Source organism: Hoplias malabaricus, chromosome Y (assembly GCF_029633855.1).
Source record: "Hoplias malabaricus isolate fHopMal1 chromosome Y, fHopMal1.hap1, whole genome shotgun sequence".
NCBI lineage: Eukaryota > Metazoa > Chordata > Actinopteri > Characiformes > Erythrinidae > Hoplias > Hoplias malabaricus.
In genome coordinates this window covers 74,891,460-74,918,757 of record NC_089820.1, presented here as the reverse complement: position 1 = coordinate 74,918,757, position 27,298 = coordinate 74,891,460, and the positions used below count along the sequence as shown (strand labels likewise).

Sequence of the window (27,298 nt, the reverse complement as noted above, 5' to 3'; positions counted from 1 at the left end):
CAAGTTTTTTTCGTACTTACATGGCAACAAACAACAAAACAAGGATCAAAATCAGCTGATATTTTCTTTATACTCCTTCAGAAAGTGTCATTTCCTAGAATCATTATAAAATGACTTGCAGGATTAGTAGAATATAAATTGGTTACTAGAGCTATCAGCTAACTGAATTACTGGACACAACAAGTCCGTCTTCTTTCTTGAACTGTGGTACATTTGTTGGAGGAATAATGATTTGTTTTTAAATGTAATCTCTAAGTAGCTCATGAATTTTTCACCTCACATTAGAGCATGTGGTGTGTACTTTATTAAAATTACCATTTTTTAAAATACCAATACCTCAGCAAAGGCCTTACTGATGCAAAGAGATAAACTGCCGCCATTCAACCCGTTTTTATCTGGCCACTTAACAGTGTTTATTTCTTTCCCAGTGCAATGTCTACCAAGTTTGACTACACTCCCTAAAACATGGTACAGTTTAGAACAGTGAGATGCTGAGAGAAGCTGGCATTGTTTTAGTCTGGCATTTTCCAAGATGAGTTGTGCTAAAGGACACTCCTGTCCTGATTTGCCCCTGTACTTCCTCTCCCAATCACACTAACTCCATATTTATGGACACAAGTATTAATAATTACATTGTCATTCAGTTTGGTGGGGAAACAGGTACAAAATGGTAAGAATCATGGCTCAGAATATCTACTGCCTCCTATACATTTAGAGCAAGACATGGTGCTGCCGGAGCTACCCCCGGACCAGATTTGCTGCTCCTGAGCACTAAAGGATGAACAACTCAGCCTCTATGCATTTCAGTGCAGGGTCCTCCCTCTATTATTTTCTAACTCCAACAGTTCAGAACATTTGCTGTTTTGTGTAGACAGTGGAGAAGCTAGCACTGCTAGGTTATCTCAGAGTTCGTCATGGTTCTCCTGCCGAAATGTTCCCTTCTTCGTCGTCCTCCTGCATGCCTTTCAAGTTGGCGCGCTTAAACTCTTCAAACACCACATCTTCCTCTTCACTAAAAAAAGACAAGGAAATGTAGAACAGATAAAGGTACAGTGCAGACACTGGACAACTATGAGTAATATATATGTGCTTTTCTGTCAAATGATTTTACAGCGCATGAAAATGTATTATGCAATATGCTCATGGACAAATACGTTAGTACTGTACTGACCTTTCTTTCACTTCAAGAAGGCAAAAAGTGAAAACCAGAATAGATTAGTTCATGTACACCTTACTACCTTGTTATGAATGTGAATACGTTAGCATTGTGAGGTTCACTTATAGTACCTAACTCGGGCTTCGGGTGCATAAGCTGGAATGGCAGCTCCAGGCCAACCTCACTGTTGATGAAAAATAAGAAATGAGGCTTTGTTTCAACAATGACATTTGATAATAACATTCAACTAATAAGCTTTTTAGAAATGATATGCTGCTCACCTGGAACCCACCAGCCTACAAAGACAAAAACAAAATAAAACATGAAAATCGTCACAGGTTTCAGTCAGTTTTGACTGTTAATGTTTGAGATTATTGTGTATGAACATACTCACCCCCCTACAAGGAGCTTCACCATGACTCTATACGACACCAAGATACCCAGCACCTCTTTCAGGACCCCGTCTTTAATTCTACAGCAGAAATAATTATGTTAATTAAATATATTATTAAAGACTTGCAGGTCCTATTCATTGTTCACCTACTCTATAGTTCTTCAGTATTTTAGGAACCCGACCCCCCACACCTCAGGACTTTATTCAGCTATGTTTCATGTCTCCCCACATGAAAGATTATATTATTATTTGGAGTATCATGCTCAGCAGAGTGGTGACACCTCTATGGAAAGGTATATGTGCTGGTGATATGAGTATTATATAGTGTGCTATTGTTTGTGAGTGTTCGTTAAGAGTGGTCTACCACCAAAAATATTCAACATGCAGTTTCAGCTGGAATCTATTATTTTACACGTTAGCACATAAGCTCACATGCTAGTTGAGGCAAGATTGGTGTCTTCATGCTTCAGTTTTCCATCAAGCACAATTCCCCGCCTTTCCTTGTTATTGGCCAGCAGGGGGAGCATTGTGTACGTCTTCTCCATTTTGCTGCTTGCTCCTAAAGTGTCTCTGGACAAATTGGGAGGGTGGAGATAGGTTAGATCCAAATTCCAATGTGTTTTCCCTCACCTAGAAATATACCATATATACCATATACCACTCCTTCCACACATTTAGACACTTACCCAGTCTCCAGTAGTTCCACAGACTTCATGTAGCTATCACTGGAGTAGAGCACAACAGTGGCAATTTGATCAACTGGAACACACAATCATAAAGAGATGGCATGGATTTGTGATCCAGTCAACTGATGTGTAAAAAAACTATTTTAATCTACACACAGAATTCTACCTTAATTTTTGCTCTTACCTGAGAGAATAATGTTCTTCACACTTTTATTGGACTCATTGTTAATGTTGACCCGTACTTGTATGGGTTCCCCATGGTAAAACGTCTGCAAGATATCGGAGATTAACATTCAGCTCATCATCCTGAATCACATTCCCCAAACTGTTAGAACAGAGGGACACTACAGGTACATTTACACAAAACCCACCTGCTTTTCCAGGCTCGCCTCCACATGCAGAGGCTTATCAGACATGAGGAAGTCTCTGGTGATGGACACTGTGGGAGCTGGACCTAAATTTAGTGGGGCGTACTGGACCTTACGGATCATCAGGTGGACAGTACTCCTGCAGAAAACACCCCATAAAGTGAAAATTAAACATTTAACATACGTTCTTAGCAGAAATGGTTGTAAAGACCTTGAATGTTCATGGTCCCATATAACCGTAAGACATTTGGGCTGAACACTTAAAGCTCTGTTTGCAAATATGACAGGGGAGGTGAGCTGTGTGTTGGTTAAGAAGAATTTGCTGTGAGCTCTCATGAAAATGTGACAGTTGAAGTGATGATGATGGGATGCATATTTTTCTTTCATCAAATGAAGCTGGAAAGACAGGGGAGGGTTTATAGATTGGGGAATAAGAGGAGGTGCTGTAGTTATATATATATCTTTGAATCGGCCTGTTTTTTTAAAAACCTTACAGTGCACCTCTGTAGACTGTGAATTGTAATGATGCAGTTATCTACAGAACAGTGTTATACAGCTCACTTATTTAACAGCAAGAGCAGACATTCAACTGACCGTTTGCGAACTTTTGCATCCTGGCTCTCGGCACTAAAGGCCTTCACCTCGAACTCAACGGCACAGTGCTGTGGAAATAAACAGTGATTTTTAGAGGCTTGTGGCAGGTTGGTTTAAAAGATTGAGATTAGACGGTTTTAATGATTTCTGGGTCACAATATCATTACCCTGTAGAAGTCAAGCTGATTTGCTACTGGAAGTTTAATTAAAACTCTACTCACTTTCCCCACATCCTTTGGAGCCGGCTGAAGACACACGGAGCATGGTAGATTATCTGGGAACTGGAAAAAAAACAAAAACAAAATAATACATCTTACTGGCCCTTTAAGACATATGCAGTTCTGTAAAAAGCATATTATAGTGATAGTCTACTATAAAGTTTGGGTACCTTTGGTATATACTGTATTTATTTTTTTTTGACCATTCTTAAGGCTTAAATTTTAAGGCTTACTACTCACCCACAAGCCAAGTTACTTTAAATATATAAAAGTGAAGCATGTCCTTACTGATTGTATTGGAGTGTTTAAATTCTGCTCACTTCAAAGAAGAAGGGGTAGGCGTTGTCTCCTAGTTTGCGGAGGAGTTTCTCCTGCACTTTGGTGAGGGTGCACTGCTTCTTGTCCTGCAGGGCAGGGTATATCTGTCGTGTGGAGAGGTAAATGTCCCTCCGAAAAGCCAGGCCAATCACATCAATGTCATCTCGACCATAGCGAAACGTACAGGACAAGGCCACATACGCTAGAGATCAAAACATATCATCAATGTCATATTTCTCTACAAGGCCGGGAAAATTTGTCACTGTGGTGGTACCTTTTGCTGTCCCTGTGAAATATTTCTACCCTTGTAAAATTGTAAAATTGTAGATTTTAAAGTTGTGTTGATTGGACAATTGGACTTTTAAAGGTACATTTACACTGTTAGTAACTATAGTGACCAATAATGTACCTCTACCATACCTTTTTTCCTGAGAGTGTACATATTCATGACCTTGTCTATGCATTAAAAACATACACTGTGGCAAAAGGTACAAAGTCAAAACACAAAATATGAAATTGATCTGCACTGGAGGGAAAATCAATATAATAAACAAGTCAATGTCTCTGTTTACAGCTGTAACACAGCTTTAAAATATTTAATAATATTGAGACTTGCTGTTGGCAGTTTGTGAAAATGAGCAACAGTATTATTGTGTTAAACTGTGAAATGCTGGTTATGGAGAACAATTCAAAGCTCATGAGGTGTGTGTTTGCACACAGGGTGTGTTGTGGGCTTTATAGCTGGGACTTATATAATGGCATTTTAATTTGCTTTTATGGAATAGTTCCGCAAAAAAAAAGTGTAGAATACTATGTGGTTAACAATGCTAACAAACACTGCAAGTCAATAGTCATCTAAATAGCATTCGTAAACACAAGCCCACAAACTGCGTGTGCAATTTTACAATTTTCACAATATTTCAAAGGTTATAACATGTTCTGAAGTAAGTATCTGAACAACTGTGATTATATTTACAAACGTTATTTTAGTGATTTTTGACTTCATGGTTTTAGCATTTTAGCTTTTTTGCTACCCTGAGAGCAAGGAGATGGCGGACCACTGTTGTCCCAATGAGGGCAAAGTTGGAGGCCCACTAGTGTTTTACACAGTGTTTTCTGGGCGGACCACTGGTGATTAAACAGAATTTTAGACAAAATGCCACGTTTTAGCACTTTTCCATTCAAAGATTAATTTATATTATTTTCCTTCATTGGGTTCATTTGTTATCCTTTATAAATAAGATTAGTAAATCATTTTAATCCAGCACAGTGTCAACATTTTTAGCACAATCATTTTATATCAGGCTTTTACTCATTATTATATCTCTCATAGTTGTTGGTAATATTTGTATTCGTTTATTTTCCAGAATAAAAGTCTCTGTGAATTTAAAATCTGTTTGAGGAGATTATAAATGAGTTATATCCTGTACAGGACAGTAATCTGAGTGCTCCGAAGGTGGACCAGCAGTGGTCTACTGTCAGTGGTGTGCCAGCCTTTTTATGCCAGTGGACCGATATATGCTCGCTGTCTGGGACAGCGCTTGTTTACTAGTTTATCATGTACAAAACAGCAAATCAGTGTGAAACCAGAGGTCTGTGGAAAGGAGAAATGTACCTTTTTTTCCTTTGAGCAGTTCAGGATCTATCAGGACAACACCGTCTGTTATGAAGGAGAAATTAATAAAAGAGAAATATAGTTCGCAGTGAATGCAATATTCATAACCACTGTATTCACGCAGTATGCTACACCTTATTCCTTTTGTATATGACCTTTTCCATTTTTTTCATTTTCTCTAGTTATCTGAACAAATCATTGTACTTCATGTAAATCCCAGCTAATGACTAGAAATAGCCTCAAAAGTAATTTAAATAATAAATCCCTGAACCTTCACAAAAAAGCTAAGATTCTTAACTCACCCACTGGTTCCACTGAAGTGACATGATCAACAAAATCTCGTCTCCCCATATACACAGCAACCTGAGACCAAGACACACAAGAATGAGGTAATCTGAAGACAACAACTGTATATAAAAACATATCACAATTACCGCATATGAGAAACACAGCCTCTTTAACCCTTACTTTATCAAACATCAGAGCATCAAGAGCAACATAATAGCTAAGACCTTTTTTTTAATTTTATTTTAAAAGAATAAAGTTGGACATACCGACTTGTCTTTTGAGATTTTCTTAAAGATGACATTCTTGGGACTCATTGTGTCTCTGAAGTCTGTCAGCAAAATCTGAAACACAAAACATTAAACAACAGCTTTAGCATTCACGACATCTGCGCACCTAATTTTGAAGCTGCAGGTTTTTTTGTTTTTGCTTAGTGCAGTACAGTAATCTATAGATGATGCTAACTGAAAAAACAAAAACAAAATAAATAAATAAATAATCAGCTTATGAAGCTGGAGTAGATCATTTTGTAGCAACCCATGAGTGTAATCAAAAATAGTTTTTGAAAAAATCCAACCATCTCCAATCAGCTATCCTTCCAAAGCCACACCCAGAAAACACATGCACTGCCTGACTACAGCTGGAGGAGTCCCAGACAGAGAAAGCTGGTAAGAGCATAAAGTGTGATTTTCTGTTTCGATCTCAGATTTATTAATTGTTTTCTTATTTTAAACTAATGAAAGAGTTGTTTATAGACCTGCAGCTCCCACAGATGTTTCTATTCTTTTGATCATCTTTTTATTATCCCAGAAGAAAACTTGTCAAACAGGCTATGAAGAAAATGTTCCTTGTAAGCTTCAGTTTTACTGTGTGGTGTTATTGCATCTTGTGGTGCGTACCTGCTCTGGATGATCCTGTTGATCTGAGAGAGAGAGTGAGAGAGAGATGAATGAAATATCTATTGCCCAAAGGCTGCTTTATGTACTCAGCATGTCCTGAGTTATTGTACAGTTAAGCAGGTTAGCTAAAGTTAGTGTTAGTCTCCACCCCCATCATATAAACACACACCTGAGAGCAGTGTTTCCTGTGGCTACTGCCCCAGCTGAGCGGATTGGGATGGTTCCCCTTGGTCAGCAGTGACTGAGATTACCAAACTGTGGTCAGTCCGTGAGTCACGCGTGTCGACCTGTGGTGTGGTTGAGCTCACGTTCCACTACATCACAGCCCCCAAAGACCCTAACAGTGGCTTTACCCATAAGTTACAGTTAAAGCCATGTGAGGCAGAAATGAATAAACACATACACTTCTTCCGAAATGAGGTGTTATTGTTTGAAAGTGTGTGCCAGCAACAGTTTTCTGAAAAGGCTTAACACTAAATTTTAGAACATTGCTATGGGGATTTAACACCTTTCAGCCATGAAACCTTAGTAAGGTCTGGTATTGATGCCAGATTATTAATTTTGAATCACAGAATCCAAACAGCCCCAGAGCATTGGAGGAATAGGGCTCCATCCAATACTTTCAGAATGGAAACTAATCTTCCAACATCATTACCTTCCCAAAAGTCTCATTGCTGAACGCTATTAAATTCTCACAGCAATGTTCTAACACCTTGTCTGAAGAGTAGATTTGTGGCAGCCCCTAGAGAGTGAAAGAAAGGCAGCAAAAGGAAAGGCTTATTATTGACTTTTATTGTTACAAACAGGACACATAGTGCTCTACCGCCTCACCTCTAATATGACCCCTGGCCTTAGAGTTGTAATCCTGCAATCTCAGACTCAGCAGGTGTGGCACAATCTGTGTGTGTGTGTGTGTGTGTGTCTTTGTGTGTTATGTTGGAGTGATTACCTTCAATTCACAGACACTGTAATCTTCAGAGGATTATACTCCATTCTGCCACACCACCAGCACCAACCCAAACACCCACATGTGCAAGTGTTGTATATGAACAGTTTAGACTAAGCGAACTGTACATACACTTGTATGTTGCTTCCACATGGATCCTGGGTCCTGAGGTTTTGGGGCCAGTCCCTGCCTCGGATCACTGTCTTTGAGGGGTTTGGGGTGTTCTCCACGTGTCAGTGTGGGTGCTCACACAGACAGTGGCCGGAGGAGAGGGCCAAACCCAGGACCCTGAGACTCTGGTGCTGTTGGTCAGTGCCCCTTTTTGTAGATGAGAATATTTTGAAGCCCCATTCCAACACATATACATACAGGTCTTTAGCTTCAAAACTTATTTTATATATTGTAATTCATACAAAACTGCAACTTCTTAATGAACAACATAAAAAAGTGACCGATCACCTCTACAGATTAATTATAACAAGAGCCATGTATTATGTATCTCATTCATTTGCCTCGATGCAGCCCCCCTGCAATCGATCTGTGCCCCCCGCTTTGGGAACCACAGATCTGTTGTAACTGCTTCATTTGATCAGATCTCAGGTGGGTCTGGATCCTACCTGAAATCACTGGGTGCAATGCAGATGAACCCCTTGAACAGGATGCCCGTCCATCACAGAACACATTATCAGTGAATATTTGTTAAAAAAACAAATCTCGGTGACATCTCACCCATACAGAATAAACCTCTGAGAAATGTTGCATTCAAATTTTTAAAGCTTTATTGACCCTAAGGTAGTCCCTGCTTACAAAAAAGTCTTCTCTTAAAACAAATAAAAAAATACAAATAATTACAGTTTTCTAATTACATGGTATCCTACATCCATACAGCACTGATTTAGAATTAGCAAATCATTTTGTTAACATTTGTTACTAACCAGATGTTGAAAATAAGAGTAGAAAACATGAACTTTGCCTTCCCGTATTAATTTCTCACTCAGAACTACATACATTTCCTAGTGGTTTTGGAATGGCTTGGTAGTTACTAGATGTTTCACAGTGGATACTGAGTAAGAAACCCTAAGATTCATACACTTTGTCCAGAAGTTTGCAGACACGCCCTAAAACTGTTTTTAAGAAGCACTCATTGCAGACATATTGCTGTGTTCAAATGAGCAAACACGTAGAAAAGCATGAAACTCCATGGCACACTGTGAAGCAGCGGAACATGTGCCTATACACTCATTATGCACAATGCCAAACGTCAGATAGTAGAAGAGTAGTGGCTGAAGGGTAGTGAAGCTGTGTTTTCTGGAGAGATGCAGCTCCCCGCTTTTGTTGCGCAAATGTATTCTGTGGCTGAATGCAATCAAATCCTCACAGCAATGTTCCATCATTTAGTCTAAAGCTCTCCCAGGAAGGTACGAAATGTTACTATGGCAAAGGGAAACACAGTCTGTAATATCACCTTTAATTTCAGAAGAAATGTTGGACAAACAGGCGTCTGGAAACTTCTGGCCACATCGTGTCACTAAATAATACAACTACGCTTGAAAGGGTAACAACAGTAAAAGATGTCTGGGGGAGTGAGGGCGTCGCTTAAACGTAGGCTCTGGCTGTGTCTGCGTCAGACACGGGTTTGTGGATTTTCTGACCCTGACTGGCCGCATAGTATGCTCTGTAAAAAATAAATAGAATACAAAAAAAGATGTTTTAGGTTAAAAGAGAAAGACAGTTAACAAGATCCAATAGTTATAGAGTTTAATGAGCTATAAAATGAACTAAATCTGTCACAAAACCATAGCAATTCTGATTATTTATAATATTGTTGATATAGGCTTTCAGTCTTCAGTAGTTTGTTATAAACCACTCTCTCTCTCTCTCTCTCTCTCTCTCTCTCTCTCTCTCTCTCTCTCTCACCCACTCACCCTTTCGGTTTTGGTGTGGAAGTGTCTTTGCAGGCGCAGCAAAGCAAAGCTCCACCCAGAATTGACAGCGAAGATCCACCCCATCCGAGATACAGCCCCGCCCCCAGCTCAAACCTGGAGAGGGAAAAAAAAAAGACAGTGAGAGAAAGAGAGCTGTTACTACTGTAAGTAATGGATTGCTTTGTTGTTACCAAGAAAGAAGGAAGATAATAGAAGCATTAAGGAAGACCTAGAAGGAGAGGAAGGATGGGATGAGAAGAGGGAAGGAGAGAGGAGAGACAGTTAATAGATGAGGATAAAAGAAAGCAACAGAAAGAAAGGCAAAGAGAGAGGGAAAAAGAGAGAGGAGGAGGGTGGGGGGCCGATTGTTGTGTAATTACTTTATTCCTCCATATAGTGGGTTGGAGAAGTCCTGAACAATTCGAGCAGCGTACCAGGACACAGCTGTTATTGCACACAGACCTGAGGAGAGAATAAAATCCATAAGACCATTTAACCCATCAACAGAAACATACACAACAAACAACATAACACACTGCATGTTGTGGGAACAAGATAATTAAGCCATGACCCACATCCTAGTAAGTCATCACCATGACTTCACTCATTGCCATGGCTTACTCCCCTGTGGCCAAAACTTACTTTTCTCATTCCCACAGCTTATGAAATTATACAATTTCACTATTTCATTTCTACTCTTTAGCAAGTTATCTTTATGATCATTCATTCATTCATTCATTCATTATCTGTAAGCGCTTATCCAGTTCAAGGTCGCGGTGGGTCCAGAGCCTGGAATCATTGGGCGCAAGGCGGGAATACACCCTGGAGGGGGCGCTTGTCCTTCACAGGGCAACACACACACACACACATTCACTCACACACTCACACCTACGGACACGTTTGAGTCGTCAAACACACCAGTGTGTTTTTGGACTGTGGGAGGAAACCGGAGCACCCAGAGGAAACCCACGCAGACACAGGGAGAACACACCAAACTCCACACAGACAGTCACCCGGAGGAAACCCACGCAGACACAGGGAGAACACACCACACTCCTCACAGACAGTCACCCGGAGGAAACCCACGCAGACACAGGGAGAACACACCACACTCCTCACAGACAGTCACACGGAGGAAACCCACGCAGACACAGGGAGAACACACCAAACTCCTCACAGACAGTCACCCGGAGGAAACCCACGCAGACACAGGGAGAACACACCACACTCCTCACAGACAGTCATCAGACAGAACCGAACCCACAACCTCCAGGCCCCTGTGTGACTGCGACACTACCTGCTGCGCCACCGTGCCGCCCTATCTTTATGATCTTATTATCTTATTTGCACACAACTGTTCACAGTGTTGTGGTTATTACTTAATCCTCTTGTTAACACATCACAGAAAGAGGTGGCCACACATTTATTATCAGTGATGTCACCAGTGGAGCTTTGTAATTTTCCATTTTAAAGATTATTGTTACCAGAATGCTGTATAATAATTTATAATTTAAGCAAATTTAATTCAACAATTTTAGAAGGTGATCTAAAGTGTTTTTAAATTTGTTTTGAGTTGATGTTATTATTTTTTTTTTTACTAAATTGAAATTCAGCTTTGCAAGCTTTAATTTAAATAGCTTATTTCTCTTAAATTAAACCAATTCAATTCCTTGTTATAACTTTCATTCCCTCATTTATTCATACATTGAATGGTTTGTTATCATATGAAGTCATTTATTTTAAGTGAACACAGTGAAATCCCACCTGCGAGGATGAAGAGGATTCCCCCTGTCACAGCGACCTTGGCCTTGGTCTGGTCATTGGAGCTACCGATACGAATGCACTTTAGCCCCAAGATGGACACAATCATCGAGGCAAGGCCCAGAATCATAGACACGATCATCAAAGCTCGACAAGCCTGAAGGAAAGCTGAAAAACAGAGGAGAACCCACTTAAATACAGCTTTAAAAACAATTACAGAAGCACTGGTAAATTATCAGGAAACAGTACGTTCAGTGATATCTTAAAAGGGAAATGTCATAATCTTTAATCTTAATGAGGAGTTCTAAACTGAATTATTGTTATGTTTCAAAACTTTCACTAAATTTATTAAAACAAATACACCTCAGTCAGAGGATTTTTCATATAATTTAATCATTTTAAAAGATAACAGTTTAATACATTCATTCAAATTCTAATCAGAAATATGGCTCTTGTCTCTAAAATAAACACAAACACAAAGAACAACAGAAAGAAAGCATTTAAAACAAACAAGTAAAATATTAGAGTAAATTTTCCAGTATTATAAAATCTTACATTAAAATTTAAATTTAAATTGGCCAACTTCCTGGTCATGTGACTGTGACATTAAACGGCTGCTGTAAGAGATAATTGCCAAATGAACAATTACTGCTTAATAAAAGTCCTCTTTATTTCCTGATTAACGGTCCTCCATAAAAGTTTCTAGACCTAATGTGAAGTAATTAGTCTTACTGATGGAAAAATGGAAGAAAACATTAGTGGGTCAAGACAGCAACACAATTTCATTGAAAAGAAAATGGCGCTCACTTCCTAAACCCAGCAGTGTGTCAAAGTTTCTGCAATCAACGATTCCAGAGCTGTCTTCAGCACACGAGTGCCATAAGTTTTCATACTGACGGTTGGAGATGATCACACTGCCAGAAAACGATGAAACTTTCCAGTAGTCATTAGCCAGAGCTGTGCCAATCACCAACCAGGAGGCAACACCCAACAAAAACCCAGTTACCTCCAAAGCAGTCGACATTTTTGTACAAAAATCCTTTCAAAGACACAGAATATAGGTAGATAAACTAAAGACACACAAAGCCAAATTCTCAATATTATTGTCCTAATATCCTCTGAAGTCACAAGATATCCTCTGTGATCCTCTTTACACGACTGTCCTCCCAGAATAAGTTTCCCTACACTCAGACGGCAGGACTTTAGCCTTTACCCAAAGCCATAAAACCCTCGGCCGCACCCAGGGCCCCCACTCTACTCTCGATAATGATGCTCTTGATTGTGGGCGTAGAGCTAGTGACTAGTGCTCTAATAAAAACTATTACCATGTTTGGCTATCTCTATGACTGGTACCTGTTTTGTGTACTTAAACATTCACAAAACATTCATTACCATCATTACAGTACTAAACTCTTTAAAATAAAGGCTCATGCAGGGTGTCTGGCCTGGGTTCAAATCTAAGATCAACTACTGTCTGGTGTAGAACCACTACATTAAGTGAAGTGACCATCATTTTTACAGTCAAATCAATCACTCTTTACCAAATACCATCTATTTACCAAATATCAAATGCCAAATGTGGCTCATCTGCAGAGAGAACAGCTACCAAAGGGGCATTTACTATCCTCCGCTGTGAAACTGTGATAAGGTTTTATGGCTGAAATGAACCACCATGACCTACTTCTCCTTACCTCCATCAGGTATTGTGTGTTTCATACATGGCTCACAGTATCAGTGTTGGTTTCATTATACACTAGAAGCCTAATTATAAAGTAACATAAATCTTGGCAGTTGTTATATACTGGTTTATACTGTTATCATATTAATGATATTAATAAACAACCAACAAATATTTGTTGACTCCATTTACGGGTAAAGAGCTTTTAATGACACTAAGGCATCTCAAACATGTTTATTCATTTCCCAAATGCCAATGAAGCATTGCTTTCAATGAGACAGGGAAACAGTTGGAGTTTGTTCTCCAAATACTGAATGTACTCTCCACATATTGACTTTATTCTCGAAATAGTAATGAGATAGTATATTTAATTTAATTTAATATTTATTAAGTTTCTAATTATACTGATTTATTCATAAAAGATTGACTTTTTAAAATGTGCTTAACATGCCACATTCTGACAGACCGATACAATACAGACCTTTCCCCAATTACAACATTTATTAGTTACCTGACGTAACTCAAAATAGATTAGTATAACATTACCAACACTATTCATAGCCAAATCACAGACAACGTCTCGGCCATTTGGCTGAGATTAACAAAAAAGTCTCTAAGTGTCCAAAAAACGTCCAAATGTCCAAAAAGTGTTTTGGAATCAAGGTTATTACATTTGCATTAAAAAGTATTCATAAATCAGAAATTCATTCCATCAGTTTATACAATGGCGAAACCAGCAGGAAGCTAATCCAGTGAGTCACAGTGTCACAGGCCGAAATGATCAGTGTTTTGGTTTCACAGTCAAATAATTTCAGAAGAGAGTCAGAACCATGTTGGGCTTTTCAAACCTGAGCTTTATGGCTTTATTAGCCTTGGTTAATGGTTTGTTTCTGTTATGGCTCAAAGTCCATTAATCAGTCTCTCTCTCTCTCTCTCTCTCTCTCTCTCTCTCTCTCTCTCTCTCGCCCTCTGCTGGAGGACAAAGGCAGAGCATCCAATGATGAATATACTCATAATGTCCAGCTAGTTTTAATGATAGATGTGTACTAAAAACTGTGTACACTCGTTTTTTTTACATGCACACGGAAACATAGTTGAATGAACTTGGCTTTATTCTGATTTCTCCCAGAACATGTGCTGTTTTGTTTTACTGTGTACTGTAAACTGTATATGGTTAAAATGACAAAATCCCCTGGCACTCGATATCTCAAACCTCTTCGTATTCTGCAATAGTAAGCTTAAACTGTTGTGAGAGATCATCCTAACTCTCTATGGGTAAAGTGGGATGCACCCCCCCCCCCCCACACCACCACCACCACCCATTGTTCTAACAGTTGTTTAAAATGTTTAAAATCACAATGCCAAAGGGGTGTTTTTAAGGCAGAACATTTATAGCCATTCCTGTAGGCCTCATTTAGCAATAAATCTTCCTGACATTCTCTTATTAAAACATTTGTGAAATGTGTTTATTAAATATCAAAGAGAGACGTAGGTTTATTCTGCATTCCTAAAATATTCTTTTAATTAAAGGTGTATGCTGTTATTGTCTTTCAACTAGGCGTTCACATTGCCAAAACTGAATCATACCAAGAGAAGCTAGTTGAGTTTTTACTTTTGCTTTCATGATAATTAATAATGCATCATATTTTAACACCAGTACACCTACAGTGAGAGGGGGTGTGGCCCTACAAACAGGTTGGACAGGTGAGGTTTCCAAGTGACTTCATCAAGAAATTTCACTAAACCTGTCCCAATGACTTTCACATGTCACAGACATACAAACCCATGTTAGACGAGCAAGAACAGACTCTCTCAAAAAGAGAGAACAAGTTCAATGTGACTACTGCCACAGCAGCTGGTACAACACAAGAGAAGATTTGCCTTTGGACCCGTAACTTTTTGGGATAAAATGCTAAACATTGACATCGGGGGGACACACAACTTGCACCCTGCAAAACTGAGAATTAGAAGCTCCCTGACGTCTCCTGAAGGGCCGACCGTTCATAAAAAGCTCTAGTAAGGTGTTATGGTACAGACCAGAAGGTCCACCCCAATTCAAACGCTCCTGCTGCTTAGCATCACTCTGAAATGTAAGTCTACAGTCTCTGTGTCTACAGTTCCTTTAGATTTGTACTAGTTAATGCAGGTAACCAAAGCAACCAAAGAACGAGGGAAAATTGTGTGATGATAATAATGGTTATTCCATTAATAGACTTCCTACATTAGCCTAGCGCCACTGGAAACAAACTGAAGAAGCTAATTTGGATGCTTGACTTAAAGTGTTGAACTCAGTGATCTGCAGCTGAGCACAAGTTTTGTGTTACTTTCCTCTTGTAAATCAAGTTAGAGCTGTTCGTTATTTGTATTCTGAGGTGCTCCAGTGTCAAAGCTGACTCATGACGTGAATCGGTGTATTGCAGCGAGATACACGTCTCTTTGCTCTAGAAAAGTATAAGTAAATCAGTCAGTGGGTAATCACTGGAATGTAAGGTTTCTTGTGTGACCAGACGCTTCTGAGTTATACTGCCTCTAGGCTCTACACCGTGTCTTAATTACATTAAACATGTTTCTCCAGTGACTCAAACTTTGAAAATTAGTCGATATACAAGAAAAGTGTGGTGTATATGTAGTAATCTCTTTAGGGAAATTAGAGGAACGTAATCCCCGAGAGCAAGGAGATGGCGGACTGTTTTCCCACTGAGGGCAAAGTGGGAGGTCCACTAGTGTTTTACACAGGGTTTTCTGGGCGGACCGCTGGTGATTAAACAGAATTTAAGACAAAATGCCACATTTTAGCACGTTTACATTCACAGTCCAATTTACATTTTTTCCCCTTCATTAGGTTCTTTTGTTATCTTTTATAAATAAATTAGTAAATAATTTTAATCCAGCACAGTGTCAACGTTTTTAGTATAACCATTTTATATCAGGCTTTTACTCATTATTATAGCTCTCATAGTTGTTGGTAATATTTGTATTCGTTTATTTTCCAGAATAAAAGTCTCTGTGAATTTAAAATCTGTTTGAGGAGATTATAAATGAGTTATATCCTGTAGAGGACAGTAATCTGAGGGGTTCGATGGAGGACCAGCAGTGGTCTACAGTCAGTGGTGTGCCAGCCTTTTTATGCCAGTGGACCGATATATGCTCGCTGTCTGGAATATTTTTATCTTAAAATTCTGCCTCAATTTTTGTTAGTAAAAATAAATAATTTTCCTAGATACAGTTGGCTAACTATAGCCAGAATAAAATATAAGAAAAAAGGAAAATTTATTGCATTTTTATAAGCATTTCCAGAACCTGAAAAAATTCCAAAATACAAATCCTTTACATTTTTCCCTTATTTTTGTGATCCATATTAAGTGAAACACAATGAGGTAAACTTAAAATCCCAGTATTTTCCATCATCTGTAGATGCATCTCTGCTGCCGCCTCCGCAAAACCTCTCAATGAAATCAGTGAATATGAGACATCTGCTGAAGTGGAGCTCCCTGCAGGAGAACTGCAGGACCATCAGCTACTCCGTCAAGTTTCAGGGGTGAGTTATACTTGCTTATGAAGTTTCTGACCGTGTGTGGACTGATTCTATTGTTCCATCAGCCATGAGTTTTTAGGGAGGCGATGTGAGGTGGATGTGAACGATACGTTAATGTAGTATTGTTGTGCAGTGATGTAATCAAAGTTTTGCACACATTGACACTGTACATTGTTGACATGTGTCAGACAGGTTTACCCTTAGACTTTAGCCTGTCCCATCATTGCACAGCTCCCTGTCCATGGTGTGTTCAGTGATAGGGCTGTTGTTAAGAGTCTTGCTCAAAGCAGCAAGAGAATTGAAGCCCAGTCTGGGGTATGGATAGCAGTGCTGTTACCATGCTGTGCTACATTTTGAAGGAAGATTATGAAAAACAGGAATTTATTTTCCTATCAAGCTTAAATTGTAAACACATTAATATTAATTCCAAATTGCGTTAAAATCATGTTAATTCCAGCCTGTGATGTGTGTGTCCTGTAGTGAGTATGAGACACAAATACTGAATGGAAGCTGGGTCGATGCGTACGAATGCCAGAACATCACTCAGACCGAGTGTGATCTGACGTATGATCTCGGCTCGGACTCTGATTACATCATTGGGGTCCAGGCACAGTGTGGTGGACAGATCTCGTGGTCACAGCTTTCTTCGACCTTCAACCGCAGAGACAGTAAGGCATTTATAATACTGGTCATGTATATTCGGTTTTACATCACATCACGGTGCTCCAGCAGATAGTGTTGCAGTCACACAGCTTCAGGGACCTGGAGATTGTGGGTTCAAGTCCTGCTCCGGGTGACTCTGTAAGGAGTTTGGTGTGTTCTCCGTGTCCGCGTGGGTTTCCTCCTGCGGTCCAAAAACACACGTTAGTAGGTTTGGCGACTCAAAAAGTGAGTGTGTGTCACCCTGTGAAGGCCTGGCGCTCCAGGGTGTGTTTCTGCCCTGCACCCAATGATTCTGGGTAGGGTCTGGACCCACCCTGAAGACAAAACATGTATATAATATTTGTGACACCATATAAAACAGCAAATTAGTTTTTAATGTTCATTCATTCATTATCTGTAACCGCGTATCCAGTTCAGGGTCGCGGTGGGTCCAGAGCCTACCTGGAATCATTAGGCGCAAGGCGGGAATACTCCCTGGAGGGGGTGCCAGTCCTTCACAGGGCAACACAGACACTCACACATTCACTCACACACTCACACCTATGGACACTTTTGAGTCGCCACCTACCAACGTGTTTTTGGACTGTGGGAGGAAACCAGAGCACCTGGAGGAAACCCACGCAGACACAGGGAGAACACAGAGCAGTCGAGCAGTCACCTGGAGCAGGAATCGAACCCACAACCTCCAGGCCCCTGATGCTGTGTGACTGCGACACTACCTGCTGCGCCACCGTGTCGCCCGTTTTTTAATGTTATGAATTAAAATTGTTTTTATACATAAAGCCACATACACATCATATAATGTTAATATAAAATTAAAAAAAACAGCTATAATCATTTTCTTTAATAAACCAGTGAAGAAACGGTCTGGGAACAGATGGGCTTAAATCTCTTTAGCCTTACCTCTTTTAAAAATGTTACACACTATACAGATCTCATTTCAGTCTGGTGTTTTTTTCCTTGTCAGCTGTGCTGTTGGCTCCAAACATGACTGTGACTGTGCAAGGAAACCTCATCCAGGTGGGCTTCAGTGAGCTCCCTTCAACGATCACCATAAACCTCCAGGTGTGGAGGGAGGGAGACGAGCAGAGTGTGAGTACAATTCAAACACTTTCCAATAGATTCTGACTAATTCCCTCTCACTGTTACAGAGCATACAGTACAGTGTTACATGTTTACAGAATAATAAGTGTTAGTTTATTTATTAATAAGTGGACACCACATTTTAAGGGCTTAAATATATGGGACATTTGAGTCTACACTAACCAGCCTTTTCTCGTTGCAGGTCTTTAGTGAAGTGGTCAAAACACAGACGTATCACTACTCCCTGGATGCTGAGAAGAGTGAAGGAACACACTGTGTGAAGGCAGAGGCTCGGCTGGAGAGCATCAACAAAACCAGCAGCACTGAAAAACAGTGCTTCTCTATACAGAGTGAGGCTAATTCCCAGCTGGGACTTGTGTCCTGACTGTCAAATGTTTGGGTCCAACACTTTTTAATTTTTTTTCTCTTTTTGCTCTCTCTCCATACAATCACTAAACCTATGCTCACAGTAACAAATGACAAAATGCAATGGGTTCAAGGTGTCTCCATTATTTCCTAACCAACCTAAACTGCTGTTTTTTTGTGTCTAGGACACCAGTCTGCTTGGCTGAAGCCTGTCGCTCTGAGCACTGCTGTGGTGATGATCGTGCTCCTTGCTGTGGCACTCGGCTGGAGGTTACCACACTGTGGTCCATGGCTCAAACAAGCACTGTGTCCAAAAGAACCACTGCCTCATGTACTGGTCAGCATACCATCAATTTAGTGCCACAGAACTGAAAGCAAAAATGTTAGAAAGAATATTTGGTACAAAACAAATAAGCCAGTGCTCCTATTAGGAAGACTCTGTTTCAATTTGGACATGATATTATGTAGTTGTACAGTGTTAAGCCCTAACTTAATGGGAACTGACAGTTTTTATACAAGCAACCTTATCATCAATTCCACACATTATTCAGTCTCTCCCAATCACACACATTACCACTAATCCCAAGCATCACCTGAGATTGAATGGGTGATCTCCTGATGACAAGACTTTAACAGATTTTATCTGGTTTAACGTGCAGTGTGAACTAGATATTCTCAATAAATGTACATGATTTGAGGCACAGGATCATTTATAGTAGCTGGTTTATTCTGCTTTTTAGTGATTAATGCATGTTGTTATTTTACAGAACTAACTTAGACATATGTGTCTTACTGTTTTTAGATTGAGGGTTGGCCGATCCACATTAAGACCTTTTCCTCCAAACTTCTGCTGGAGCCCACCCATTCTGTCATACTGCTACATCCTTTAGAGGCGCAGGACTGAGTGTACCAGAAAAAAAGGCAGCGTGTAATGAAAAGAGTCCTGCACAAGGAACATGGAGTTCTGGAAATGTGGAGCACAACTTAATAATGCAGTCGAGCAGCTGAAGTGATAGGAATACTGTTTAAAGAAGAAAAACGGATATGGAATTCACTAAAAACAGCCTCCGCTTCCAAAGTGCTGCCAGGGTCACCAATAACTGCAGTTTAAGTAACACATTTGGAGTGGCGTTTCTGGACCAGAACTCATGATCTTCCAATGTCAGTACCTAATGTTGTTGTGGAAGAATGCAACAAAATCTTTACAGCAATGTTTCAAAATCTAACGAGTAGAGGCTCTTACTGCAATAGACAAAAAAGACTATTTGTACATTTGGTGAAGATGTACATGGACAATGGACATTTTTAAAGGTAAAGCATCGCAACTCACTCCCTTACTCAGGTTTGGGAACTGCTCCACTAGGTGGTGCTATTCAGTGCTTTGTATCAAAGACACTGTGTGTCCTTATTTTTGTATTGGTCAGTTAGTGCTTTGGCATTAAAAGACCAAATTAATGTTAATTCATTCTTGGTCTGTAACCGTTTATCCAGTTCAGGGTCGCGGTGTGTCTGGAGCCTACCCGGAATCACTGGGTGGAACACTGGTGTGTTCCACTAATCAAGGGTGGAACACACCCTTCACAGGGCAACACACACACACACACATCTATGGACACTTTTGAGTCACCAGTCCACCTACCAATGTGTGTTTTTGTACCATGGGAGGAAACCTACACAGACACAGGGAAAACACAGACAGTCACCTGGAACACACCAAACTCCTCACAGACTCGAACCCACAACCTCCAGGTCCCTGGAGCTGTGTGACTGCAACACAACCTGCTGCACCACTGTGCTGCCCCAAAGCCCCAAAGAACAAGCAGTGCAATAACATCTGTTATAGAGCTGAAATAACTTTATTTATCCATGTCATTAGCACAATGTCACTCTCACAACAACTGAGAGAAATACATTTGTGTAAAATGTCAAGTGAAACATTCTCACACTAAGGTTAAAGGTGAAATCAGTCATTCTTATCAACAATATGTAAAATTAATGATTTTTTTACAATTATTTTTACAAACTGCAACTCACATCACATGAAGATCAACATGCTTTGCAGTTCCTGGATAGAACTTGAAGTGGCCATATTTTTTAAATGGTTTTTCAAACATCTCTGATATATCCAGGCCACGAGGTGTCAGTATAATGTCTCTTTCATAACATTAAGGAATATTACTGAAGAAAAGTGAGGTTACTCCTTTAACACAAAACAAAATCATCCTCAGGAATGAATGTGTCCGAATCAAATCAAAGGCATAATTGCCCACGGTAATGGTCGGTTTTGCGAGGATTTCCAGTACTGTGTTATCCGAGTTGTTCTATATTGAGTCTTACACACTTCCAGTAGGTGGTGCTCTACCAGGCGGGCCTTTCCTCAGCTTGTGCCAAAACTTGACCAGTGGCTCACGCCTCCTCCAGATGAGCTCATGACCATAAACAATGTACCACCTGAAAATGCATTAAATGAGAAGCTAGGGTAGAGACAGAAAAAAAAATTCTAAGCAATTTTTCAACGAGTAACAGGACACTTACACTCCGAACAGCACTCCTCCAAGGTGGGCTGCATGGTCCAGCATCCTCCAGCCCAGAAGAAGACCAACTGTATCCAAGGCAACCAGAGTTTTTAGAGCCTGGAGGGCAGCCAACAGAGATTCTCTATTAGTTTATGTGCTGTTTTAGTTCTCTGTGTAAAGTATGTAGCCATTCTGTTTGAATTTAGCTTCTATTATGTCACTGTCTAAATGTACGATACCGTAAGACAACCTTCATCAATATCCCGGCAAGAATGAAATATGAAATATGAACAGTATATTTATGTATAGTAATTGACAGAAGTACACAAAGTATGCATGCTGAGACAAAATGAGACACACACACTCTTACGTTTCCTGCTGTGAAACTGAGGATGGGCAGCAGAATGATTCCTAGTTTGGCCTCTGGTGTCTTACTGCATACAGCAGCCAGAACGGTCATCACGGCACCTGACTGATGTAAATATGATATTAAAATGATATATAAAAAATATTAACACTCAATTATTGTGAATTGCTGCGGAAATTGTAGTCTGCTATAAAATTTGAAAACATGCACTTTGCTATAAAGTTATTTTGAATATTCAGTCTGTATTTCATTCTTATGCTTTTATAGCTTTCTCTGTTATTTGAGCATCTGCAGTTCTGTCCATCATTGTGAACACACTGTTATGTAACATGTTTATGTGAAGGAAGAGTCTCCTGCTGCAGATCTGTTCTGATTAACTCATGACTGAAGACATAGATCTGCATTTGAGCATGTAATTACTGCTGTGCACTTCCTTTGAGTAGCAAAATAGAAATTAACTTACAGCTCCCAGAGAACGCCCTAGACGTCCAGTGGCTGTTTTACAAATGTAGCTGATCAATGTGGAGAACACACCTGATGAAGAGATCATAACCACAAAAAGTACTCATGTGTTGACATATGCCCACATTCCCACAGAATTCATTCATCCCTACTGTCTGATCATGCCTTTCATTTTCCCTGGAGGTCAAACACTTACCTCCAGACAGATACAGAGCCAAGAACTGCTCCCGGCCAAGCAGAGAAACGGCACTCGTGGAGAAGGTCCACAACACGTACATGTTGGCCATCATATGAAGGATGGAATAATGGCTGAAGGAAGAGAGGAGCATGGGAAGGCAACGTGTCTCTAAAAACAGAAGCAACAACTTCAAAAAAGCAAGTTATTTTCTTCACGTTAAGAAAGTGTCACTACACTGCCACCTGGTGGCCTGGATGTAGGTGATTCTGTAATGAACCTGTTTTAAACATGGCCATCCTCTCTTAGGGAACCCACTCTACTGAGCATAAACAGATTATCATCAGAACATATTTTCATCTCATTTGAGTTCACAGAGTGTAAGAAATAATCAATAAACAGCTTTATAAATAATTGTTATATTTTTTATAGTAAAAAATGGATTATTGCTCTTTTAAGTTAAGTTATTTAAGATTAATAAATTAATGAATTTCTCCACAGTGGACTAGTTCACAAGAAAACCACCCAGAGCAACACTATTTACATTTAAATTAATTAATTATAAAGAAATTCTGAGTCACTGGTGGTAACACTCACTGGAAACAGGGCTGGACGTGAAGAACTTGAACATGGTGCGTTGCATGAAAGGTATTCTCCAGCAGCAGAGCACTACAGTGTTCAGAGCTATGATACCTGAGGCAGAAAACCAAGCAGGTTTGTCAACAAGTCAGTCAATACTTCCGGATGACTTTGGCTCTGTCTCTTAATTAAGAAGAGAATCAGCTTATACTGGTTATCAACATGTTTCCAATCCAGGTCCAGAAACTGGACTGAAAGTGCAAATAGTGAGCACCCTTTTGATTAAAATATGAAAAAATGGGCACACTCCAAGCCAGGGTATAAAAATGGCCAGCCAGTATGACATTATAGCAGGGACTGGCTAGGTATAGTGTCACACTGGCTGGGAGATTTAAAATCCTGGCCTTAAACCTGGATTTGAACACCTCTGCACTATACCCTCAGGCCCTGCATGGTCAATTGTTCCTCCACCAGAATCACTTAAGAAATCACTTGAAAACTTTTAAATTATTCCATACAAACCTGTGGTTGTTTTCTGTCCCTCTGTCAGTCTGCTCCACCAGTCATCCACCACAGAAACAAGCAGGATCATCTTCTTCTGAAAGTCTGAGAGCTGATTCCACCAGTGGTGCCAGTGTGCATGGCTCTGTAATCCCAGATCAATAACAATATCAGTATTCAATTACAGAGTGTAACATCTTTAAAAATCTGTGCTATAACAGTTTACCTGTCCGTATTTCTTTAGTTTGTCCTCTCTGGCCTCTTCCATGGTGGTCTCCACTCGGTATTTAACTGCTTCATACTGTAAGACAGCAGCAGCACCGAAGGAGCATCCTGTAAACTGAAAGGGCATTAGAGTGGACAATACCTATTCCTGTGTAGTAATTCTTGATCAGGGACTTGACATTCATTCTGACATTTTGACGTTTCCTGGCCAAATAAAGGCAATACATTTTAGATATGTGTAAACCATTACCATTATATGGTAGGTCACTGCATAAAAAATTAATGAGAAAACTTGTAGGTTGCTTTATGGACAAAGACACTGTTGTAGAGGTAAGAGTGGGAAAAAACTGCCTGATGCCTGATCTATCCCACCATTTCTTCATTTCATGAGATAATTTGGGACCCATATAGTTCCTTGTCTCAGAAGATAAGAAGTAGCCTTACCCCCACTGTAAACACAAGGGGTCTGAATATGTGCCCTGGTTTTCTAGGAGGTGGGACAGGTGACCCAGGATGAGACGACACTGTATTCCTTTTAGAGACTGCTTCTCCCAAGTCTGGAGCTGAGTTTTCCTTTGGGATCTCCTTCCTGTTCTCTGGTTTTCTCTGAGCTTTCCGAAAGCCACATCTCTGTTGAGGATGAAGTGAGAACCTAGAAAAGAGGAAATATTACATCTAAACGTGACCTTGTTTGGGGAACTAATAAAATGCACCTTACATATGTCACTCTGTCATGAACAGATTTAAAAACAACCCAGACAGCACACCTCAGTGCGGCAGTAGAACATGAACATGGACATGGTTCAAGATGGGCATGGGTTCTGAGTTTGCTGGAATGACTAATAAGTTCCAGGTGGTCTGCCTGTAGTGGATAAATTTGGGCAGGTGAGTAATCCTCTGGGGCCCATATATGATCCAGGTCACATCACTCACCTTCGAGGGCATCCATATGTGGAGCCAACATTCAACTAAGGGACAAACCATTTAAAAAAAATTGATTTCTTGTTTATTACATCATTTGAACACAGCATATGTCCAATATATAGTGTGCTTCATATTTTTGTGAGGAATGGACCAATAGAAATGTTCCAAAAAGTTTTTGGAATAAAATAATTTTACATTGACTATCATTAAAAGTTAAGAAAGTTTTTTCCTTCTCCTGTAAAGTTATTATTTTAAGGATACATGCTTTTCATTGGACAGCGACGACATTAAAGCCTTGACAATATAACACTACAGTTTCTAAGTAGGCTTTCTGTGAATCTTTGGCAAACAGTAGACTTTAGATGTCTGGATACTATAACTCTAACTCTGAACGGTTCTGAGCCATCAGTAACTCCTTACCTGGAGGTTTTGATAAAGAGAATGAAGGAAGTATTCAGCTCTGTTTTGGTCCGATGCATAAACCCCCTCCACGCCATAGCTGACCTGCAGGAGAAACTGATAAAATGCAAACAAATTACAAGGCTGAAGTTCAGCTTATTCGATTTTTGTATTTCTAAATGAAGGACTGACTAGTAAATAAACCCACTCTGTATTAACGACACGCCTTTGTTTTTGTTTGAGACATTACTCTTACTCTTGCCGAATTACAGTCTGTTTAGGGGGCGTTTGTGTGTAATTTGGGGTTTTAAAAATATGTAGTTTATTCAGAAGTTCCTTTCTCTGCTGCTCTATGATATGCCTCTCGGGCTGTAATCAAAACCGCTCCTTATACTCCCTGCATAGTGCACTAAGGTCACACAACTAGAGCCTGTAGCAAAATATAGAGACATGTTACTTATATCTGGATATACATTTCTTAATAATAAACATATAACGAACTATTTGGGTTGGTTAAAGAAGCGTTATTTCATGACAGAGTGTACACTAGCTAGGGAGGAGGGAAGTATTTGAAACTGAGCCAAAGTTTGCGGACTGCATGCGCGCTGCAACAACAACATTTTCAAGAATATCATTGTTGCACCGAATTTGCGCATAAGCAAATATATGCGCAGTTATTTACTTTTTGCCCTTTACAACCCAGACAACACAGTTACCCCACACTGGAACAAGCAACTTTTAATCACGGGCTAAATTTTAGCCGTACATATTGATGATACCCTCCAGAGTCAGTGATGGGACCATTAAATATTTAAAATATATGGCCCATTTTGCAGAGTCTGGCAACATAAAATATCTAAAAACTTAGACAGTCCATTATGAGCCCCTGTTGACCCAATATATAGATAGTTACTGGGCTGCCCACTTTATGATACTGGACTCACTATAATCAACTATCTGTGTACCACCAAGAACCCATGAACAAACCGATTGCTGCTGACCAAGGTCCAACCAATGTGGGCCCAAGTGTGCCGATTGGAACTGTTATTTATTTAAATGAATAAAAACCATTCCTTTTCACTTTTATTGATGAATCACTTTACGTTAATTTCTTTGTAAATGCTAAGTGAACAAAAACTCTTAAATCATATCATAAAAATTAACACAAAATGAATGTAAAGCTTACTATATATAGTTTTCTTTGTTACATATAAATCATATTTAGCAAAGTCCATTATTTTTCACATAGTTAGCTTTATTGTTAGCATGTGTGTGTGTGTGTGTGTGTGTGTGTGTGTGTGTGTGTGTGTGTGGTATTAATGGAACATTTCCACTCTGAAACTGCCATGTGCCAAACAGCCTCCGAAATATGGATTCAAACAGCAAACTAGTTACATTAAATTGTGTGAGGCCTTAAGCTGCAAATGAGCAGTGAACATTGTCATTACTGATATTTTTTTTCAAATGCCTGTGTTTTTCATATTCATTAAGTGTTAACAAAGTAAAAACTGGTCACATGTCTCAGGGGATTTTTTCTATTTTTTATTTATTTATTTTTTAATTTCTTTTTTAGCAGCGATTGTAGCGTGGGAGAGAAAAAAATAGAGTTTGTATGTGCGTGCATTTGTATTTGTGTATGTGCCCATTTGGATTAACACACAGATCAGCGCTTTATCACAGGACCACCTGCTCACTGAAGAAGAGAAGAAAGAGGAGGAGGAGGAGGAGGAGGAGGAGGAGAAATGCTGAAGGATGAAGTTAAGAAAGAAAAACTGTGAGGGAGGAGGGAGCTTTGTATGAAATTGTTCCTGAATGAGTGTATGCTTTAATAAGTGATGGCCACAAAATGACTTAGTCTTACTTTTGGACACTATATATTTCTCACGGTGTTCCAGTCATTGCCAAGCCTTAGCAAGAGGTCATCAAAACAAGTTTTTTATTAGTTATCATGGGTTTAAGGAGATGTTGGAGGAATATAGAGGAATTTGTGGCCTTGACCTGGCAAGGTGTGGGGACAAGGTGTGAATTAATTTGTTGTCACCACTTAATTAATTCATGCTCATGTCTACAATGTTACAAGGTCTCAGCTGGACCTAGTCTTAATGTGTAGTTGAGAGTAAGTCCCAAGGTGTGGGAACAACACTTCATTTCTGGTCATGACATAGTACGTTATAGGAAGGACTTAACTGTCTTGTTTTTCCAGCTTACTAAGTCATAGCCATGACACAAATCTCTTAATGTTCTTCTCATGATTTACTCAGCTGGTTCTTAACCTCAACAAGTGAATTACATTTTTTGTTATTATTTATTTATTATTTATTCCACAGAGGATGCTTATTGATGGTGCTCACCACCTGCTCACTGAGGAGGACAAGGAAGGGAGGGAGGGAGGGATGAGATAGAGAGCTGCTGTGTGTATGTGATCTGGGTGGGGGGGTATTCCACAATAGGCTTCCTCAGTTAGGCAGCCAAGTTGCCCAAAAAGAATCTCTCATTGGATGGGCTTGACATTGGGTTTAATTTATCTGGCTAAACTGAGAAATCCTGCAGAATACCCTCCTGTTGCTACTATATCCGTTGGGTGGGTGGAGAGAGAGAGAGAGAGAGAGAGAGAGAGAGAGAGAGAGAGAGCTGCTGACGCTATTGCTGTGTGTAGTAAG

General features: G+C 39.7%; 4 protein-coding genes across 7 annotated transcripts; 1 reads left to right on the top strand and 3 right to left on the bottom strand.

The window, feature by feature from the left end:
- Window positions 1–912: 912 nt before the first annotated feature.
- On the bottom strand, window positions 913–5,951 carry LOC136679047 (S-arrestin-like). The gene is made up of 15 exons (XM_066657319.1): window positions 5,904–5,951; window positions 5,652–5,712; window positions 5,350–5,394; window positions 3,737–3,936; window positions 3,420–3,479; window positions 3,199–3,266; window positions 2,608–2,743; window positions 2,421–2,505; window positions 2,237–2,309; window positions 1,983–2,120; window positions 1,551–1,628; window positions 1,438–1,452; window positions 1,288–1,340; window positions 1,172–1,181; window positions 913–1,012 (listed from the first exon to the last, which is right to left on the bottom strand). The coding sequence occupies exons 1-15, from the start codon at window positions 5,949–5,951 to the stop codon at window positions 913–915; spliced, it is 1,170 nt and encodes a 389-aa protein (XP_066513416.1).
- A 3,124-nt stretch (window positions 5,952–9,075) lies between these two features.
- Window positions 9,076–12,189, bottom strand: LOC136679049 (claudin-15-like). Its single transcript, XM_066657323.1, has 5 exons — window positions 11,973–12,189; window positions 11,169–11,333; window positions 9,785–9,866; window positions 9,405–9,518; window positions 9,076–9,154 (listed from the first exon to the last, which is right to left on the bottom strand). Exons 1-5 carry the CDS (start codon window positions 12,187–12,189, stop codon window positions 9,076–9,078), a joined length of 657 nt encoding a protein of 218 aa, XP_066513420.1.
- Window positions 12,190–14,615: 2,426 nt separating this feature from the next.
- LOC136679046 (interleukin-20 receptor subunit beta-like) lies at window positions 14,616–20,341 on the top strand. 3 transcript variants are annotated; one of them, XM_066657317.1, is made up of 7 exons: window positions 14,616–14,933; window positions 16,258–16,381; window positions 16,859–17,046; window positions 18,009–18,133; window positions 18,327–18,474; window positions 18,676–18,821; window positions 19,293–20,341. In XM_066657317.1, exons 1-7 carry the CDS (start codon window positions 14,870–14,872, stop codon window positions 19,392–19,394), a joined length of 897 nt encoding a protein of 298 aa, XP_066513414.1. In that variant the 5' UTR covers window positions 14,616–14,869; the 3' UTR covers window positions 19,395–20,341. The 3 variants fall into 3 exon arrangements, with proteins under 3 accessions (XP_066513414.1, XP_066513412.1, XP_066513415.1); XM_066657315.1 differs by having other exon boundaries at window positions 18,676–18,827; XM_066657318.1 differs by having other exon boundaries at window positions 14,618–14,933; window positions 16,239–16,381; window positions 18,676–18,827.
- A 54-nt stretch (window positions 20,342–20,395) lies between these two features.
- Window positions 20,396–25,019, bottom strand: LOC136679045 (presenilin-associated rhomboid-like protein A, mitochondrial). Of its 2 annotated transcripts, none has more exons than XM_066657314.1 (11): window positions 24,847–25,018; window positions 24,660–24,755; window positions 23,760–23,967; window positions 23,317–23,430; window positions 23,112–23,235; window positions 22,608–22,703; window positions 22,032–22,181; window positions 21,837–21,907; window positions 21,377–21,478; window positions 21,026–21,123; window positions 20,396–20,941 (listed from the first exon to the last, which is right to left on the bottom strand). In XM_066657314.1, the coding sequence occupies exons 2-11, from the start codon at window positions 24,734–24,736 to the stop codon at window positions 20,824–20,826; spliced, it is 1,158 nt and encodes a 385-aa protein (XP_066513411.1). In that variant the 5' UTR covers window positions 24,737–24,755; window positions 24,847–25,018; the 3' UTR covers window positions 20,396–20,823. The 2 variants fall into 2 exon arrangements, 1 of the variants encoding a protein (XP_066513411.1); XR_010796519.1 differs by having other exon boundaries at window positions 20,899–20,941; window positions 21,369–21,478; window positions 24,847–25,019.
- Window positions 25,020–27,298: the final 2,279 nt, after the last annotated feature.

Coding starts and splice junctions, on each gene's coding strand:
- LOC136679046 (XM_066657315.1), top strand. CDS start 14,870: ATGGTACAGACCAGAAGGTCCACCCCAATTCAAACGCTCCTGCTGCTT. Junction 14,934..16,257: donor GCTTAGCATCACTCTGAAAT/GTAAGTCTACAG, acceptor CATCATCTGTAG/ATGCATCTCTGCTGCCGCCT. Junction 16,382..16,858: donor TACTCCGTCAAGTTTCAGGG/GTGAGTTATACT, acceptor TGTGTCCTGTAG/TGAGTATGAGACACAAATAC.
- LOC136679047 (XM_066657319.1), bottom strand. CDS start 5,951: ATGAGTCCCAAGAATGTCATCTTTAAGAAAATCTCAAAAGACAAGTCG. Junction 3,480..3,736: donor CCTACCCCTTCTTCTTTGAA/GTGAGCAGAATT, acceptor TTTTTTTTCCAG/TTCCCAGATAATCTACCATG. Junction 2,744..3,198: donor GATGCAAAAGTTCGCAAACG/GTCAGTTGAATG, acceptor TGTTTTCTGCAG/GAGTACTGTCCACCTGATGA.
- LOC136679045 (XM_066657314.1), bottom strand. CDS start 24,736: ATGGCGTGGAGGGGGTTTATGCATCGGACCAAAACAGAGCTGAATACT. Junction 21,479..21,836: donor TAGGGCGTTCTCTGGGAGCT/GTAAGTTAATTT, acceptor TATTTACATCAG/TCAGGTGCCGTGATGACCGT. Junction 21,124..21,376: donor TCAGTTTCACAGCAGGAAAC/GTAAGAGTGTGT, acceptor GCTGCCCTCCAG/GCTCTAAAAACTCTGGTTGC.
- LOC136679049 (XM_066657323.1), bottom strand. CDS start 12,189: ATGTCGACTGCTTTGGAGGTAACTGGGTTTTTGTTGGGTGTTGCCTCC. Junction 11,334..11,972: donor CACACTGCTGGGTTTAGGAA/GTGAGCGCCATT, acceptor TCTGTTTTTCAG/CTTTCCTTCAGGCTTGTCGA. Junction 9,155..9,404: donor TCCACACCAAAACCGAAAGG/GTGAGTGGGTGA, acceptor TATTTTTTACAG/AGCATACTATGCGGCCAGTC.